The 17,100-nt window shown below is 56.0% G+C and overlaps 1 protein-coding gene across 1 annotated transcript in view; it reads left to right on the top strand.

Moving 5' to 3' along the window:
- CREB3L1 (cAMP responsive element binding protein 3 like 1) overlaps positions 1-17,100 on the top strand; it is a 42,387-nt gene that overhangs the window by 15,637 nt on the left and 9,650 nt on the right. Inside the window, exons 2-5 of the mRNA XM_056130826.1 lie at positions 6,794-7,022; positions 11,795-11,994; positions 14,822-14,900; positions 16,635-16,792. Coding sequence (XP_055986801.1) covers positions 6,794-7,022; positions 11,795-11,994; positions 14,822-14,900; positions 16,635-16,792 — 666 coding nt within the window. The remainder of the gene's footprint in view (positions 1-6,793; positions 7,023-11,794; positions 11,995-14,821; positions 14,901-16,634; positions 16,793-17,100) is intronic.

The raw sequence follows: 17,100 nt of genomic DNA, 5'->3' as shown, positions 1-17,100 counted from the left end.
ACCCACAACCTAGAAAGTTCAGTTCCCCATGTTACTCCTCCAGTTCCAAGCTTCACTATCCCTAATCCAAGCCAGCCTGAGACATTGCACCCCCCCCCGGGCAGCTCTTCACTGGGGGACCCCATGACTCGGCCATCTCAGTCACATGGCTTAGCACAGCACTCAGCACTGCATGTGTGTCTGTGTGTGTGTGTGTGCGTGTCAGAGTCTGCATATGCATGAGGACATCTGAGTGCATCCTCATGGGGGGTGGGGGTGGGGGGGGTGGAGTCCCTACAATAAGTCTGTGCAATGCCACCTGGGCCAGGCAGCCTACAGAGTAGCCAGGGGTGTGGACCCCCCTTTATGGGGTGCCAAAGAAGAACCCCTGCACAGTCTGTGTCTGTGGAGTCTGCACGAACACGAGCGCGCGCACACACGCACACACACACACACACACACACACACACACACAGCATTCCTGCTTTATTTGGACTTGGGCTGTGGTGAATAGTTCGGTAGGGGGAAAATATGAAACTTCAGCAGCCCGGGTCTGCGGAGACTGGGGGTTGAGAGCGAGGTTGGAGGCTGGAACGTTGTGCCTCCCTGCATCCCCCAGGCCTGCCAGGAAGGCTCAGGGAGGGGCCAGTCCCAGGAACAGAGAGAACTGGCTCTCTCCCTTCCCAGAGGGGCCAGGGCCGAGGGGAGAGCTCAGAGTTCTGAGAATTGTCCTCGCCATGTGCCACCACCCCTGGCCCAACAGGAGCAGACTGGAAGGACTGTGGTCACTCCCGCTCCCCTCCCCAGTCACCCCACCCTTGTGTCTGAACACAGCTGGGCCTTGAACTGGGGTCCTGAGTCTGAATCTGTGCCTTTTCCTCATCCCCGGACAGTCTGACGCTGGGGATGGGATCCCCAAATGCCTGCCTGGTGATGTTTAAAAGTCAGGGAAGGGCCATCTCCTCCCCCACCTCACCCCCGCTAGGCACAGCAGTGGTTCAAGACTGGTGGCCATCAGCCTACAAGGGGGCAATTTTCTAGTGACCACGAGGCAAGTAACTGTCCTGGAATGCATGGGTCAGAGTGTGTGTGTGTGTCTGTCTGTCTGTCTGTGTGTGTGTGTGCGCGCGCATGTGCGTGCATCGACGTTGAGGGGGGGAGATAGTGCCTGTCAGCCAGCCTGCAGGAGGGAGTGGGGAAGGGGGAAATGTGAGAGGACGCTCAGCTCTCCCCCTTACTTGCCCCCCAGAGCTCAAGCTCTCTCTCGGAAGGAATGCTGGGGTTAGGGATTCCCCCACTCCTTATCCCACAGCTCAATCTGGACCCACTCCGGCCCCCTCCCTCCTTTCCCCTGGAAACAAGCTGAATCAGCCTGGGCCCTGGGAGGAGCAGAAGTCAGGAAGGGGGGAAGAGGGTTGGTGTTCTGGGGGAGCCCCTTCGCCCACGCCTCCCCCCGGCCCGCAGCAATAGCAGGACTCTGGGATCTCTTCCTCGCTCTGCACGGAGACTGAATCAGGGAGGGGTTTGGGCAGGAGAGCCTGAACAGGACCTACAGTCCCTCACTCCAGGGGCATTTCCTTTCCTGCACCCCGTGGTAGGATTCTTCAAGGGGGGGCAGCCGAGCGGAGCCGGAAGAGCCACAAGGTCCCGAAGGAGCCACAGTTGGGCCAGGTCTCCCTTTGGGGTCAGGGAACTCGGAGGAGAGCCTGTCTTTATTTTCCTTGTTCAGAGTGTGGGGTCAGGGCCCCAACGCAGCAGATGGGTTCCTTAGAACCCCATGCACAGTACCAGGCCCACCTGGAAACTCAGGTGGGGCCATTTCTGTCACTGCCCCCCAGGCAGAAGGGGACACAAGGCCAGACCTAGTCCACGATCGCCCACCCTCAACACCCATCCCTTGCCCCACGGACCCGATCCTCGACGCCAAACTCAGCCCGGCGCTGTCTTCTCGCAGCCTCTTCCCATTGGCCAGGGGACTTGCCGAACCCGCCAATGAGCAGGCAGGGTTCCGGCGCGGGGCGGGGCGGGCCCCTGCGCACGAGGACGTTTACTTTGGAAGCCCCGCCCCCTTTCCTATTTAAAGGGCCAGCGCCTGCGCCCCCGAGACAGGAGGAGGTACCGCGCGGCGGGAGGGGCTGAGCGCTGAGCGGGGCAGCCAGCCGAGGGCTCGGACCTCTCCTCCAGGCGCCGGCTGCGCGTGGCAGCCCAGAAGGAGCTTATGTTGGCCGGACTGTAGGAAAAAAATCTTTAACGAGGAGGGAAACAAATCATAATATTTCCTACTCTGGCTTCCCAGCTCCATTGCCTGGACAGGCGCCCCCACAGACTGCTCGTCCCGCGCAGAATCCTCTATCACCCTGAGATTGATGACCCAGACCACCGACGTTTATAGATTTATAGTTTCCTGGCCCCATCAGTTAGCTTGAAACGTGAACTCTTGGTGTGTAAACTGGAGGGAAAGCTGGTGTGTGTGTGTGTGTGTGTGTGTGTGTGTGTCTGTGTCTGTCTGTGTCTGTCTGTGTCTATGTGTATCTGTTGTGTGTGTCTGTATCTATGTGTACCTGTTATGTGTGTGTCTCTGTGTCTGTCTATGTGTGTCTGTTGTGTGTATCTCTCTGTATGCCTGTATCTGTGTGTGTGTGTGTGTGTGTGTGTCTGTCTGTATTTGTTAAGGGTAGGGAGAGTCCAGGAACCTTACCATTGCTGAGGAGCCCTAAACCTCCAAAGTGGGATTTTCCAGGGCTCAGTGGGGAGGAAGTGGGGAAGAGAATGAGTTCACAAGAATAAGGGAGAGAATAAGAAGATGCCCCCCCATACCTCATTCCTGCACTGCAGAGGACGCACTCCTCCCCACCAACGTGACTAACTCACTGAGTGACTCTGGGTAGGTGGCTTTCCCTCCCTGGACCTCAGTTTCCTCATCAGCAGGGAGCATGGGGCACGGGCGCTAGGACCAAGGGTTTGCTCGTCGCCTTTTGCCCATAGTGAATGATAGAAACCCACCCTAGCCAATCTGCTCCAGAGGTCAGGCTTCAAATATCAGTTGGTCTCCAAAACTCTCTAGAAGGAGTTCCATCTGGCATGCCCAGGAGTCAGGAAGGGGCTTGGGAGTGATGGGAAATGCCTGCCTGCCATAAGGGGTCCGCCCAGGCCAGGAAGAAACCCACATGGAGGAGGTCAGGGTCTGTGCGTCCCCACCACCCCCGCTGCCTGCCCCTTGGCTGCTCTCTCTCCCTGGAAGACTTGGGCCCCTTCCTCTGGAAGCTCCTTGCTGCTGGGCCTTCCTTGCAGTTTCCAGCAGGTGGGGCGGGGGCTGAGTTCCTCCGGCAGATTCCTAGGGGCCCCCTAAAAGAAGGGTCTGAATAAGACTTGGCTCTGCTATGTAGACTGGAGGCGCTCAGGGACCCCTGGCCAGCCTGGAGGAAGGGTCCCTCCTCTCCCAGGATCCTGGAAAGGGCTGGCAAAGGCTTATCGCCTGAGAAGCAGCTGCTGGAGAAATACTTCAGTGACTGACTCACCGCCTGCATCTCTGGCCCCCGCCCCCCGCCCATACACACTGGGCCCCACACCAGGGCTCGAGAGAGAACCCTGAGAGAATGAGCGGCAGTGAACTGAGCCTGCTGCCCTGGATCTGAGAGCTGAGGCTAGCTCAGTCCTGGCTATAACTATGGGGTGTCTTGTGGAGGAGGGGAATGACACCCTTCAATGGTCTTCATCAGGGATCAAAGTTCTTCTGAGAGACTTTCAGCCAAGGTCTTCAGCTTAGTACTGTCCTACCCAGGAGTGATGGACATATAACCTGCTAGTGGCCTTGCCCTGGGGTACCACCCCTGTCCCTGTACCTAGCATGGCCCTGGGAAGGGGGCTAAGACCCAGAGATGAAAGCCTGCCTCCTCTAGCCAAGGAGCAAATCCAGGAGAGGGAGCATCCGCTGTGGTTGGAAAGCAGGAGACAGGGGCTGGAGCGATAGCACAGCGGGTAGGGCATTTGCCTTGCACGAGGCCAATCCGGGTTCGATTCCCAGCATCCCATATGGTCCCCTGAGCACCGCCAGGAATAATTCCTGAGCCAGGAGTAACCCCTGAGCTTCGCCGGGTGTGATCTAAAAAAAAAAAAAAAAAAAGCAGGAGACAGTACAGTGAGTGCCATGGCTGCTTCCCTTCTACCGTCTGGATCTAGTTTTCCTTGTTAATAAATCGGAATTCTGGGTCAGGGAGATAGTACAGTGATTAAGGCATTTACTTTGCATGCAACTGACTGACTCCACTTCAAACTTCTGCACCCCCACATGATTCCTCAGGCATTGCCAGGAGTCACCCCTGGCTGAACACAGGGGTATTCAGGAGTAGATTTCTAGGGGCCCCCTAAAAGAGGGGCCCTGAGTACTACCAGGTGTGACCCGAAGTACCATTGCCAACACATGCACACACACACACACACACACACACACACACACACACACACAAAGAAAAGACATTAGAATCACTATTCCTGTCACGAACAGACAGCTTCCTCTTCCGCTGGGGTAGCTGAGCAGATTTCATGCATCTGAACGTTCTTGGGGAAGTTGAAACCATCACAAAAATGTGGGACAATGATCACTTCCAGCCAGCTGAGAAGAGAAGAGGGTCCCTAGGTCAACAGGGTTTCCTAACTCATTTTGTCCTGGACAGACCATCTGCCCTCACCGGCTCCAGTCTCAGCTGAGACTCTGAGTTGAGCACTGCTATACGTGTTCTGTGTATTCACTGTGTTAGATGTTTGCACGCGGGATACAAATTTACACCATTTGTCCTCTTAATCCCCTGAGGAGAGTAGTAAGTGCCTGACAAACATCGTATCTTTCAGACAACGCGATAAGGTAGGAATGAGTCTCACCGCACAGATGAGAATACAGTGATACGGGAATGCAGGCTCTTAGCGAGAAGAACAGAGCTGGGAGAGGCATCCAAGTCCTTAACAGCAGAGTCCGTGCGCTCCCCTGCCCCCTATAAGCCAATGTGCCTGCATCTGGATCCCTGGCCCGAATTCCAGGGGCTTCTTTCTCTGCTTCTATCCCTAGAGAGGGTCCAAGTATTTTAAGCCAGAGAGACCAGCAACCACAGGCCCCTCAACAACCCCCCCAGAAGCCAGTCTTTAACCAAGCACCAGACAGAACCCCCAGAGCCTGTAATAACTCCACCACTTTCCCCCAACCCCACCCACCATCTCTTCCAAACCCCTTTTGGAGATGGAACTCCTTTTAGAGAGTTTTGGAGACCAACTGGTATCCGGGTATCTGGAGCCTGACCTCTGGAGCAGTTCAGCTAGGAGGGGTTTCTATCATTAGCTATGGGCAAAAGGCGACGAGTGCCCTAGCACCCTTGGTCTTAGCATCTACGCCCCACACCCTCAGTAAATTCATCCCTGATGGACAGCAAGGACATTTCCTTACAGATACATCAAGAAAGACCTACTAAGGGCCAGTTCTGGCTGCTCTTTAATAGTGAGAGGTGACATGTATTGGGGAATTGCTAAGTGCTGGGATCTTTCTCAGTTCTTTTCATACATTGGCTTGCTTAATCCTCATTACACTCCTAGCACATAGGAACTACCTCAGTCCCCAAGTGCGCAGAGAAAATGAAACAGAGAGAGGTTAATTAGCTTGCCCAAGATCACAGTGGCCACTGGTTTTCAGTCTTTTTTTGTTTCTAAGAAATACATTTTACATCATTAACCAGTTCTCTCTCTCTCTCTCTCTCTCTCTCTCTCTCTCTCTCTCTCTCTCTCACACACACACACACACAAACACATGACTAAGATAAAAATATCATGGGGTATTTAACTTCCCTGTGCTTCTTGCGCTCTGATAGTTTCTACTCTATTTTGGTCTGTTTTATTTTTTTTCTGAGATTCTGGTCGTGACCTACTAAATTGATTTCACAACCATTAATGAGTCACCACCCACAGTTTAATCGGGACTGAGTCATAAGCGAGAAGGATCCAGGCCAGGAGGCAAAGGCAAGGAACGTGGCTCCTGAGACTCCTCTCTCAGTACAAGGGATGACCTGAGAAGGGGGCCCTGGAGGCCTGAGGACAATGGGGACGGGACTAAATAAGGGGCTGCAGGCCCCGGGAACCCTGCCCTCCTGCATCCCAGCAAAGGTTCATGCCAAGACCTCTAAAACTGCCTTTGGGACCCAAAAGTTGCTGGCATCGGCACACTCCTCCTTTCATTTAGACTTTCCACGAGGGAAGCAGAGTGGACTCATAAATGGCTTTGGATAATCAAAGAGATTTGCACCGGGGCACAGAGCCAGTCCTGTCTCCTATCTAGGGATGCTTTTTTTTTTTTTTAATTTCATGTTGGAGCCACACATGGTGGTACTCGGGAGCTACTCCTGGCTCTGTGCTCAGGGATCTCTCCTGGTGGTCTTCAGGGGGACCCTGGGGTGTTGGGAATCAAGCCCAGGCACCACCCACGGCCTGCAAAACAGGTACTCCAGCCTATTGAGCTGTCTCTCCAAACCCCAAGCTTCGGGGGGGATTCTTGCCTGTCACTCACAGCCCTCCCTTGAAGGATAATGCCCCTGAGGGGCATGGTGGTGCTGTGGTCAGCTAGCCGCAGATGCTAGAGGGTGACAGATGTTGAAGACGGTGCTAGAATAAGGACGGGAAGAGTAACGAAGAGGCTGGTGGTGAAGGGGCTGTAAAAGAGTAAAAGAGGGATATGGGTGGGGGTATGGTGACGAGGATGGGGTTACTCCCCCCCCGGCAGCACCTGCACCCCGTCCCAAGTTAAACTAAGCCCCCCCCTTCTAACCCCCTCCCCCAGCATTTCCCTGAGCACCTGGACCATTTCACGGAGAACATGGAGGACTTCTCCAATGACCTGTTCAGCAGCTTCTTTGACGACCCGGTGCTGGACGACAAGAGCCCCCTTCTGGACATGGAGCTGGATGCCCCCACGCCAGGCATCCAGGCAGAGCACAGTTACTCGCTCAGCGGAGACTCGGCGCCCCAGAGCCCCCTCGTGCCCATCAAAATGGAGGACACCACCCAGGGTAAGGAGGAGAGAGAAGGGCAGGCACAGACCCCCAAGGGCAGGAGCAGAGATCTTCCAAGGGACCCTGGGGGGCTCTCTGCAGACTAAGACATCCCTACAAACATCTCTCGGGAGGAGGCTGGTCTGGCCTTTTGGTTTGGGAGGGCCACTCCCATTGGTGCTCAGGGTTTACTCTTGGTACTGTGCTCAGGGATCACTCCTGCCGGGGTTTGGGGGACCATATGGAGGACCTGAGATTAAACCCAGGTTGTCCACATGCAAAGCAAGTGCCTTAACCACTATACTTACTGTCCTTTTGGCCCTGGTTCCTGTCTCCAATCTAGAAATGATTATATTTTATTTGGATCTGGTTTTGGGGTGGCACCCAGCTGTGCTTAGCGACCACTCCTGGCGGTGCTTTGGGAACCAGAAGCAGTGCCAGGGATTGAATTCTGGTAGGCTGTGTGCAAGGCAAGCCCCTTACCCACCATACTGTCTCTCAGGCCCTCGCCCGGTCTTTTCATCCTCCCTCAGACCAAACCCACATGGGAATGTCGCAGGGGAGGTTGTTGCTGAAGAATTCTAGAAACGTGTTAAAATGCACATTCATAGGCGGCACTCTTCCAGGTCAGGAAGCCTGAGGATTTAGGACTGACCTTCCAGATGGTTCTGAGCACAAACTTGTATTTGACAATCACTGACTTGGAGGAAAGAGTGAAGGGAATTAAATAATAAATGTGGGAACATTACCAAAATTTCAGAACCTTCCACCTCCTCCTACTGTAATATCCTCCCAGATCCCAACTGGGAGACGCTTCTACACCCCACTTTTATTCTTGAAGCTAGAGCCTATTCTAGCATGTTCTAGGTAGCTAACCCTCCCTACCCAACCCCTTTTAGGAAAAGGGCCCCTTGAGTTTCTTCTCTGATAGAATTCTTATTCCAGACTCCAAACTGCACCCCCAGAGGAGCTCCCTTTGGCCCTATCCAGCACAGACACTCCTGGCCCTATTAGACCGAGGAGGTGACCACGGTCATGGCTCCTGGCCTCTGGGCCTCAGTTTCTTCACTGGCAAATGGGAGTAACTGGGGACATTTCTATAGAATGCCCAAGGGTCCAAGGGACCTGTGTGTTTGGTCCTCACCATTCACACGTGAGGTAGAAACCACTTCGATCATTATCCCCACTTTGCACCAGTAACAAAACACTCTCTCTCTGTCTCTCTCTGTCTGTCTCTCTCTCTCTTTCTCTCTCTCTCTCTCTCTCTCTCTCACACACACACACAGTGAAATGTAGAGCCGACACTTGGAAACAAGCAAGTCTGATTCTATGCTTCACACCCTGGCATCCCCCAAATTTGCAGCCAAGAGGCACTGGCCATGGAACCAGACTGTCTTCAGTGGAAACCCCCATGCCTCCACTAGCTACGGAGCGATTTTGAACAAGTTACTAAACCTCACTGAGTCTCTGTTTCCTCATTTATAAAATGAAGATCAAAAAGCTAGAGAAATAGTCCAGGGAAGCAGGGCACTTGTTTGCAGGTCGCTGACCTGGGTTTGGCACCCCAGAAGGTCCCCTGAGCCCTGCCAGGAGTGATCCCTGAGCACAGAGCCAGGAGTAAGGCCTGAGCTCTGCTGGGTGTGGTCCCAAAACCAAGAAACAAAATAAAATAATGATCATATGTGCCTAGAGAAGCCTGGTCAGGATTAAATTTAAATGTCTATATAACTCGATAATAATAATAGATCAATAATTAGTGGCTAGTCTCTGGCTACACTCATCAAAGTCTTTCATTTCATTTCTTTTTTTTTTTATGGCTTTGGGGTCACATCCAGAAATGCTCAGGGGTTATTCCTGGCTCTACACCCAGGAATAACTCCTGGCTGAGCTTGGGCAGCCATATGGGATGGGATGCTGAGGATTGAGCTGGGGTGGCCCGTATTCAAGGCCACCGCCACCTGCTGTACTATCATCTGGTCCCAAAGTCTTTTTTTTTCTTTTTGGGTTACACCCAGCGATGCACAGAGGTTACTCCTGGCTCATGCATTCAGGAATTACTCCTGGCGGTGCTCAGGGGACCATATGGGATGCTGGGAATCGAACCTGGGTCGGCCGCGTGTAAGGCAAATGCCCTACCCACTGTGCTATCGCTCCAGCCCCTGGTCCCAAAGTCTTTCTTTTCTTTTTTTTTCCTTTGGGGCCACACCCGGGGGTACTCAGGCACCCTATGAAGTGCTGGGGACCAAGCACAGGCCTCCTGTTTATAAGGCGTATGCCCTCTAGCCTGCTGCCCTATCTTTCTGGCCCCCAAAGTCCTTCTGAATGAATTCTACTCTGACTGTGAGCCGTGTCCTGCGTCCTCTTCGCCTTCGGAGGACCGCGTTCTCCAGCGAGTCTCTCCCACCTCCTTGGTGAGGGAGCAGGACTCAGGAGTAGCCAGAGGGGGGCACTGCAGGCTGCCGGAATCCCTGCCCGCCACGCGCGGGAGGCTGAAGCCAGTTTCTGCGGATGGATGCAGAGCTGACAGCTGTGCTCGTGCACATCTTTCAGATTCTGGGGCCCAGGATCAGGCTGTTGGGCCTCCCCCCCTCCCACCCCATGAAGGCTGGGACATCTTGGTGGGGCTACTAGATCCTGCAGCCGCAGAGGCCTCAGCCTGCATGGGGGGCGGATTCTCGCCCCTGCCAGTTCTCCCCTCCACCCACCCCTGCTGGGCCACCCCAAATCTATTTTTAGAGCAATTTGTCTGTGGGCCTTTTGCGGGGGCCAACTTCCCGGAGGCCAGCGGGCTGGCCCTGTAATTTGGAAGATTGTGGGTGTCCCTGGAGCCCAGGGGTGGCCTGTGGGCCAGTGCCAGGCCCTCATGCTCCCAGCAGGGCGGGGCTTGGCCTCTGACAAGGGGTTGGTGACCCCTTTCTCATCCACGCCCCCCCAAGTCCAGGGTCCCCCCCCTAGCCACTGCTCTGCAGCTGGCCTTGCCGGCTGCTTCCCATGCGCCGTCCCCCGTGTGCCAGGCTGACCAGGATGTGGGAAAGGGGTGAGGCTGCCAGTCCAGTGTCCAAGGGTAGGTGCACTGGGGGGATGGGAAGGTCAGAAAGTGGGCACTGCCCTGGAAAGCCTGAGCAGGCGTGACCCCTCACACCCCCCCCACCACTTGCCTCAGTCACACTGAGGAAGTGTGTTCTTCCTTCCAGGTGTGTCTCTAGAATGTTCCCTACTCCCCACTCCCACTATCATTGACTTTGCTCAGGCCTCCCCTAGTCTCTGGAGATCATTTTTGTTTTGGTTTTGGTTTTGTTTTTTGTCATACCAGTGATGCTCAGGGGTTACTCCTGGCTCTGCACTCAGGAATTACTCCTGACAGAGCTCAGGGGACCATATGGAATACCGGGGATCGAACCCAGTCAGCCGCGTGCAAAGCAAACGCCCTACCGGCCTGCACTCCAGCCTGTTGAGTCATCTCCCCAGGATTTGTTCACCCAGCAATTCCAGGGTTTCAGTGTCAGGGATCACTCCAGGTGAAGCATTAGGAAACCATAACAGAGCACCAGGGATCGAACCTGGGTCAGCTGCCTGCAAGGCAAGTGCCCAAGCTGCTGTACAGTCTCTCTCTCTCTCTCTCTCTCACTCTCCCTCTCTCTCTCTCTCTCTCTCTCTCTATCTATCTATCTCTCTCTCTGTCTCTCTCTCTCTCTCTCTGATCTTTTGAGCAAGGCTGAAAACTTCGACAAACTCTCCACTGCTGAGTCAGAGCGACAGCACAGTGGGTAGAGCGTTTGCCTTGCAAGTGGGTTCGATTCCCGGCATCCCATATGGTCCCCCAAGCACTGCCAGGAGTAATTCCTGAGTGCAGAGCCAGGAATAACCCCTGAGCAACGTTGGGTGTGACCCAAAAAGAAAAAAAAATTCTTCACTGCTTCTGCAAAATTCACAGCCCCAGTCTCCAAGGCCTGGCTACCAGCCTCGCTGGCTCCTCTCACCCCATCTCTCCTTCCCTTTCCACCCCAGCATCTCAATAGGGCTCCCCACTGGGTGCCAACACTAGCATAGCACATAGACAATAGTCACCAGCTCACCATTGCTACCCAGCGGTAGCTGGAAGGCCATTAGTGACCTCCTCTTGGCTACTTCCAACCCATGAGGTGGCGGCAGGGTGGCTATCCGGAGGGACCCAGGCTGTAGCCACGCCCACTCGGTCAGGTGCAGGACGAAAGAGCCAGCCCCAAAGCTGGAGCCATAGCACCATGGATAGGGCACTTGTCTGGCACACAGCTGACCCGGGTTCGATCCCTGGCAGCCCATAACTGGTCCCCCAAGCCCTGCCAGGAGTGATCCCTGAGTGCAGAGCCAAGTAGTCATCCCTGAGCACCGCCAGGGGTGGCCCAAACAACGAAAAATAAAAGAACAGGGGCTGGAGCAATAGCACAGCAGTTAGGGCATTTGCCTTGCACGCAGCCGACCCGGGTTCGATTTCCAGCATCCCATATGGTCCCCCGAGCACCGCCAGGAGTGATTCCTGGGTGCAAAGCCAGGAGTAACCACTGAGCATCACCGGGTGTGACCCAAAAAGCAAATAAATAAATAAATAAACAAACAGAAAATGCCAGCCTCGTTCCTCCAGGTCCTGGCCCTGCTTCCCCTCTCCCGGGGGACCTCCTTCCCTCTCCTGCCTGCCCTCCCAGCACCCCAGCCTCTGTCCTCGGCCCGGACCTACAGTGCTCCAGCTAGGTGACAACCCTCCGGGCCTGGCTTCCCCTGAGCCTGGGTTCTGCTCTCGCCCCCACCCCCAGAAGTGGAACATGGAGCCTGGCTGCTGGGACGCAAACTTTGCTCGGTCATGGTGAAGCAGGAGCAGAGCCCAGAGCTGCCCGTGGACCCGCTGGCCGCCGCTGCTGCCGCTGCTGCCGCCGCTGCCACCACTGCCACCCCTGTGGGCCCTGCCCCGCTGCTGGGCCTCAGCCCCCTGTCCAGGCTGCCCATCCCCCACCAGGTGAGTCTGGGCTCCTCAGAGGGGCTGAGGAAGGGAGGAGGGACCGTGGGACTCCAGGGGAAGAGGCAGCCATACCCCCCTTGATCCCAAGGCTCTGGAACAGGGACAAGTTGGGGACAGGGAGGTCCAAGCCACAGGCCTCTCTCTGCCCACCCCCCACCCCCCCGAAGCCTCCTGAAGTGGTCAGGGACCTGGCTGGAGGCAGGAGCAGGTGGGAGGGGCTGGACCGGGACCCCGCAGATGGAGCTGGCCTGGCCAGTTTGCTTCCTCCAAGGGTCAGGATTTTTTAAAATGAAGAAAGGCTGAAAGGGAAACACAAAAATCTGTATGCTCTATTTCGTTGTTAAACTCGTGAGATTAGGGACTGGGACGGGGCTGACGGCTGGAGGCCATACCCTATAGCACCAAGGATGGAACTTGGGGTTCCTGCATTCCAGCCCTTTGAACATCTCCCCAGTCCCCCAAGTCATGTTTTTTCCAGAGGTCGGATGGGGTGTGAGGGGGGGTGTCCCAAATGGTGCTCAGGAGGGGGCCAGAGAGAAAGTACAATGGGTGAGACATTTGCCTGGCACATGACCCAGGTTCGATCCCCGGCACCCCATATGGTCCCCCAAACCCCACCAGGAGTGATCCCTGAGCACAGAGCCAGGAGGAGGAAGCCCTGAGCATCGTTTGGGTGTGGCCCCCAAACAAGCAACAAACAAACAGCTCAGGAGGCTGCTCCCAGGGCTACTGCCAGGTGACAGAGCTGGTGGCAGGGTTGAGGACATGGTGCTACCACGGGGCTAGGAGCCACGAAGGCCACCTCAGCAGTGTCTGAAGGCCTCCCTCCAGATGTTGCTCTAAGGGGTATGTTGTGTGTGTGTGTGTGTGTGTGTGTGTGTGTGTGTGTGTAGGGGAACATGCTATCCCAGGACTCAAACCTGGGTCCCAGCACCCACAGCTGAGCTATGTCCTTGGCCCGGGATGAGTCTGCCCACCCGACTCTCATGCCCACATCAGCCCCCAGGAGTGTCACGGTGACAGCACCAGCCCGAGATGAAAGGCAGAGCATGAAGACACTCCTGGGAATGAGAGTCCTTCTGGGAATGGCGCTGCCTGTGTCCTGGGGCCCTCAGGGGACACAACGGGGCTGCAGCCTCCCCCTTCCTCTCCTTTCCTTCTCTGCTGTTGAGTTTCTACCCTGTCTCTCTGCCCAGGGAGGGTCAGCAGTGCAGACTCTCAGGGTGAGAATCTGGTCAGCCCCGCCCCCTGCTGGCCGCCCGAATCAGCTCCTGTGGCCAGTCTGGACCAGTCCAGGGGCTAAGGCCCTCGCCTTGCATGTGGCCAAACCCGCTTCCATCCCTCGGCACCCCTAGGACTGACCCCTGAGCACAGAGGCAGAAGTAGGCCCCTGAGTCCCGCCGGGAGAGACTCAGATATCGAAGAAACAGGTCAGCCTCTCTGCGTCCACTGACCTTGAGGTCAGGCCTGGCTGCCCCTGTGGAGGAACTTGTATGGCCTTGACCATGACCGCTGAAGCCCTGTCCAGCAGGATGGGAAATGCTCCCAGTCCCCATTTTCAGCCTGACTAGTGAGGTCACAACCCCAAGGAGAAGGCCCAGGAGCCAGGGCCAGGCCTTGGGCAAGGGTGCGATGTGACACCAATGGAGCCCCCTCTGTCCCCGTCAGGGTCCCCCCGCCCCTCAGCTGTGCCGTGGGACTCCCCAGACTCCTTACCAGCTCCGGCCTTCTGCAGTTCTTACCCATTCTCCTCAATCTTAGAGTCTCTGCACACCCCACCCCTGTCTCTGCTGGATGCAGACCCCAGGGTGCCAGGGGATGGCGGGTGATCCTGAAACCAGCCCCCCTGCGCGGTGCCCCCCTCGGAGAGCACACCCCATATTTGCATGCTGGTCGTCATGTACCTGCAGCTCCGTATGTTCAAGTCCTTTCTGGAACAGGAAGTTGGCTAAGAGAGAGGGAGAGAGAAATGCTTGTTTGTTCGAAGGGTAACTCGAACACCCACACTCGCTTCAAACACCTTGGGATTCCTCACTGTCACCGTCACTGTCCTCCCGTTGTTCATCGATTTGCTCGAGCGGGCCCAGTAATGTCTCCATTGTGACACTTGTTACTGTGTTTAGCATATCGAATACATCACAGGTAGCTTGCCAAGCTTTGCTGTGCAGGCGAGATACTCTTGGTAGCTTGCCGGGCTCTCCGAGAGGAGCGGAAGAATCGAACTCGGGTCAGCCATGTTGGCTGCATGCAAGGCAAATGCCCTACCCACTGTACTATCTCTCCAGCCCAGGATTCCTCAATGGCTCAAAATTTTGGCCTACATTCTACCCCCCACCTCACCCCAGCGACATCTACTGCCTTGCCCCTCGACTCCAGCACCCTAAGTTCTGGCAATTTTCAGATCTCGGGTACCACCTGACCTCAGCTCCTCTCCCAGCCTGACTCAGGTTTGCCGTGATGCACCCCATCCTTCCTCTGGAGCGTCCCTCTCGAGGGGTCAGGCTCACTTCCCACAGCTGCCCAGCCTGTGCAGTCCTTCCCCAGTGCCATGCTGAAGTCAACTCCCAAGCCCTGGTGGTCAGCGTTGGGGGCCTGGCCTCAAGAATCCGCAGGGCATCCTCCTCTTTCCCAGAGCTTCTGGCCTGGGTTGCTCCACGAGCCGTACTCGAGTGACCTGGCTCCTCCCAGAAGGAGAACCAGCCTCCGTAGCCTCCAGGAGTCCGGGAACTCTGGCCCTGGCACCTCCTCAGCTCCTCAGTGGGAGGAAGTGGGGGGATGGGATGGCAGCCCCAGAAACACAGAGTTCCACCTGGCTTTTTCCCAGGCACCAGGAGAGATGACTCAGCTGCCAGTGATCAAAGCAGAGCCCCAGGAGGTGAACCAGTTCCTCAAAGTGACACAAGGTAAGAGTGTCCAGGAGGACACCGTCCAGGCCCCATCACAAGGAGATGGCATCTTTACTCCCTTGGTCCCACCCACCCATCTCCTTTGACATTGCTTATAATGCCCAGGTCAGAATCTCCTCCCCACCCTGCCCACTCTCCATCCCTTCTGTCCCCTTGCTACCCAGTCTATAATTGTCACACTGTGACTTACACCCTCTCACCCTCTTTGTCAATGTCCCTCCCATCACTAACTATCTGCAATCATCCATCCATCATCCCTTCCTTCCATCCATCCATCTCCTGATCCATCTGTCCATTTACCCATCTACCCATCAGTCATCCACCCATCTGTCTGTTGGTCGATCTGTCCACTTACCCATCTATCCATCCATCTGTCTGTTGGCTGATTGTCCACTACCCATCTCTCCAACCACCAATCCATTGTTCATCCATCTGTCTATCCGTTCATCTCTCTATTGTTCATCCATCAAGCTATCTGCCCATCCCTCCATCCATCCATGTATAGAACAAGAGTGCACTGGACTTCTCAGGAGCTTTGGAAGCAGAGAGAAGAGACAGTCCCTAGCCAGTGAGCACCGCAGAGCAGTGAGAGCCCCAAACATAGCTGGTCTGTGAACTGAAGAGAGCAAAACCCCAGCAGCCTGAAGACCCTGACATCCCAGGCCCAGCCGGGGAGAAGGGAACACAGGAGCTTCTAGGATTGACTAGGAGAAAAGGCTGAGTTGGCCCAAAGGAAAAAGGGTTAACTAAATCTCATCCCCCTTATCATCCCTCAGATGCTGAAGAGGCACCTGTTGTGTTTCAGGGCCTGGGTTATGTTCCACAAAGTTGTGCTAGAGAGACAATACAGGCGCTAATACCCTGGCCTTGCACGTGCTCAAAAGTTCGATCTCTGGCATCCCATATGGTCCCCTGATCCCCGCCAGGAGTGATCCCTGAGTGCAAGGCCAGGAGGAAGCCCTAAGCACCTTCAGGTGTGGTCCAAAAGCAAAGGAGCTTGGGGCCAGAGCAACAGTACAGCAGGTAGGGCCTTTGCTTTGCATGAGCCCAACCTGGGTTCGATCCCCGGCACCCCAAATGATCCCCTGAGCCTGCCAGGAGTGACCCCTGAGTGCAGAGCCGGGAGGAAGCCCTGAGTACCACGGGGCGTGACCCCACCCCAAAATGGAGCCAAGGAAGGGATCCCAGAATCCAGCCCTGGTGGTATCCATGTCCATGACCAGGCCCCAAGGAGGCAGGGGCACGGATGGACAGCAGGAATGGATGGATGGATAGATGGATGGATGGATGGATGGATGGATGGATGGATGGTAGGATGGATGGATGGATGGATGGATGGATGGATGGATGGATGGATGGACAGTGGGGATGGGGCAAGAATGGAAGGCAGGGATGGATGGCAGGGATGACAGCAAGTATGAACGGCGGGGGTGGACACAGGATGGGTAGTAGGGAGGGACGGTGAGGATGGAGGAGCCCAGGGGTAGATGGAGAGAATGCATGGTGGGGGTGGACGGCAGGAATGGGCAGCAGGGATGGACAGCTTTCCAGAAGCAACTTTGTGCTTGTCTGTGTGAACAGGTGGAGTGTGTGTGTGGGGAAGGGGATTTCTGACATCACAGCTCGGGGACCACAACCTGTCCCCCACCGTGCCAGGGGCGCTACACTCCACTCTGATGCCCAGCAGATGGGGGAGGGTCACCCTGCTAACCGGCTCCCCTCTCTCCCCAGAGGACCTGGTGCAGATGCCACCAACGCCCCCCAGCAGCCACGGCAGTGACAGCGATGGCTCCCAGAGTCCCCGCTCCCTGCCCCCCTCCAGCCCTGTCCGGCCAATGGCCCGCTCCTCCACGGCCATCTCCAGCTCTCCGCTCCTCACTGCCCCACATGTAAGCAGGGAGTCCCGGGGCTGAGGGTGCAGGGTACTGGCTCTGAGTCAAGGCGCTCCTCCTGCTCATGAGGCCCCCCAGATCTGGTCCCCACCCCGTCGGCACTCAGAGAGCGGCCTGCCAGGCTGGTGGCAGTGAGGCCCCTTTAATCCTGCCTCCTGTGAAGAGGGAACAAGGAGGGGCCTGTGAGGCCACCCCGCCCGGATGTCAGAGCTAAGACTAGAATGTGAGGGGCTGGAGAGACAGTAGGGGGGGAGGGCGCGTGCCTTGTACATGGTTCGTCTGGTTTAATCCCTGGAACCACACAG

The sequence above is a fragment of the Sorex fumeus genome, unplaced genomic scaffold, assembly GCF_029834395.1.
Source record: "Sorex fumeus unplaced genomic scaffold, SorFum_2.1 ptg000007l, whole genome shotgun sequence".
Classification (NCBI taxonomy): Eukaryota; Metazoa; Chordata; class Mammalia; order Eulipotyphla; family Soricidae; genus Sorex; species Sorex fumeus.
Note: the sequence above shows the minus strand (reverse complement) of the source record. Positions and strands in the feature narration are given on the sequence as shown.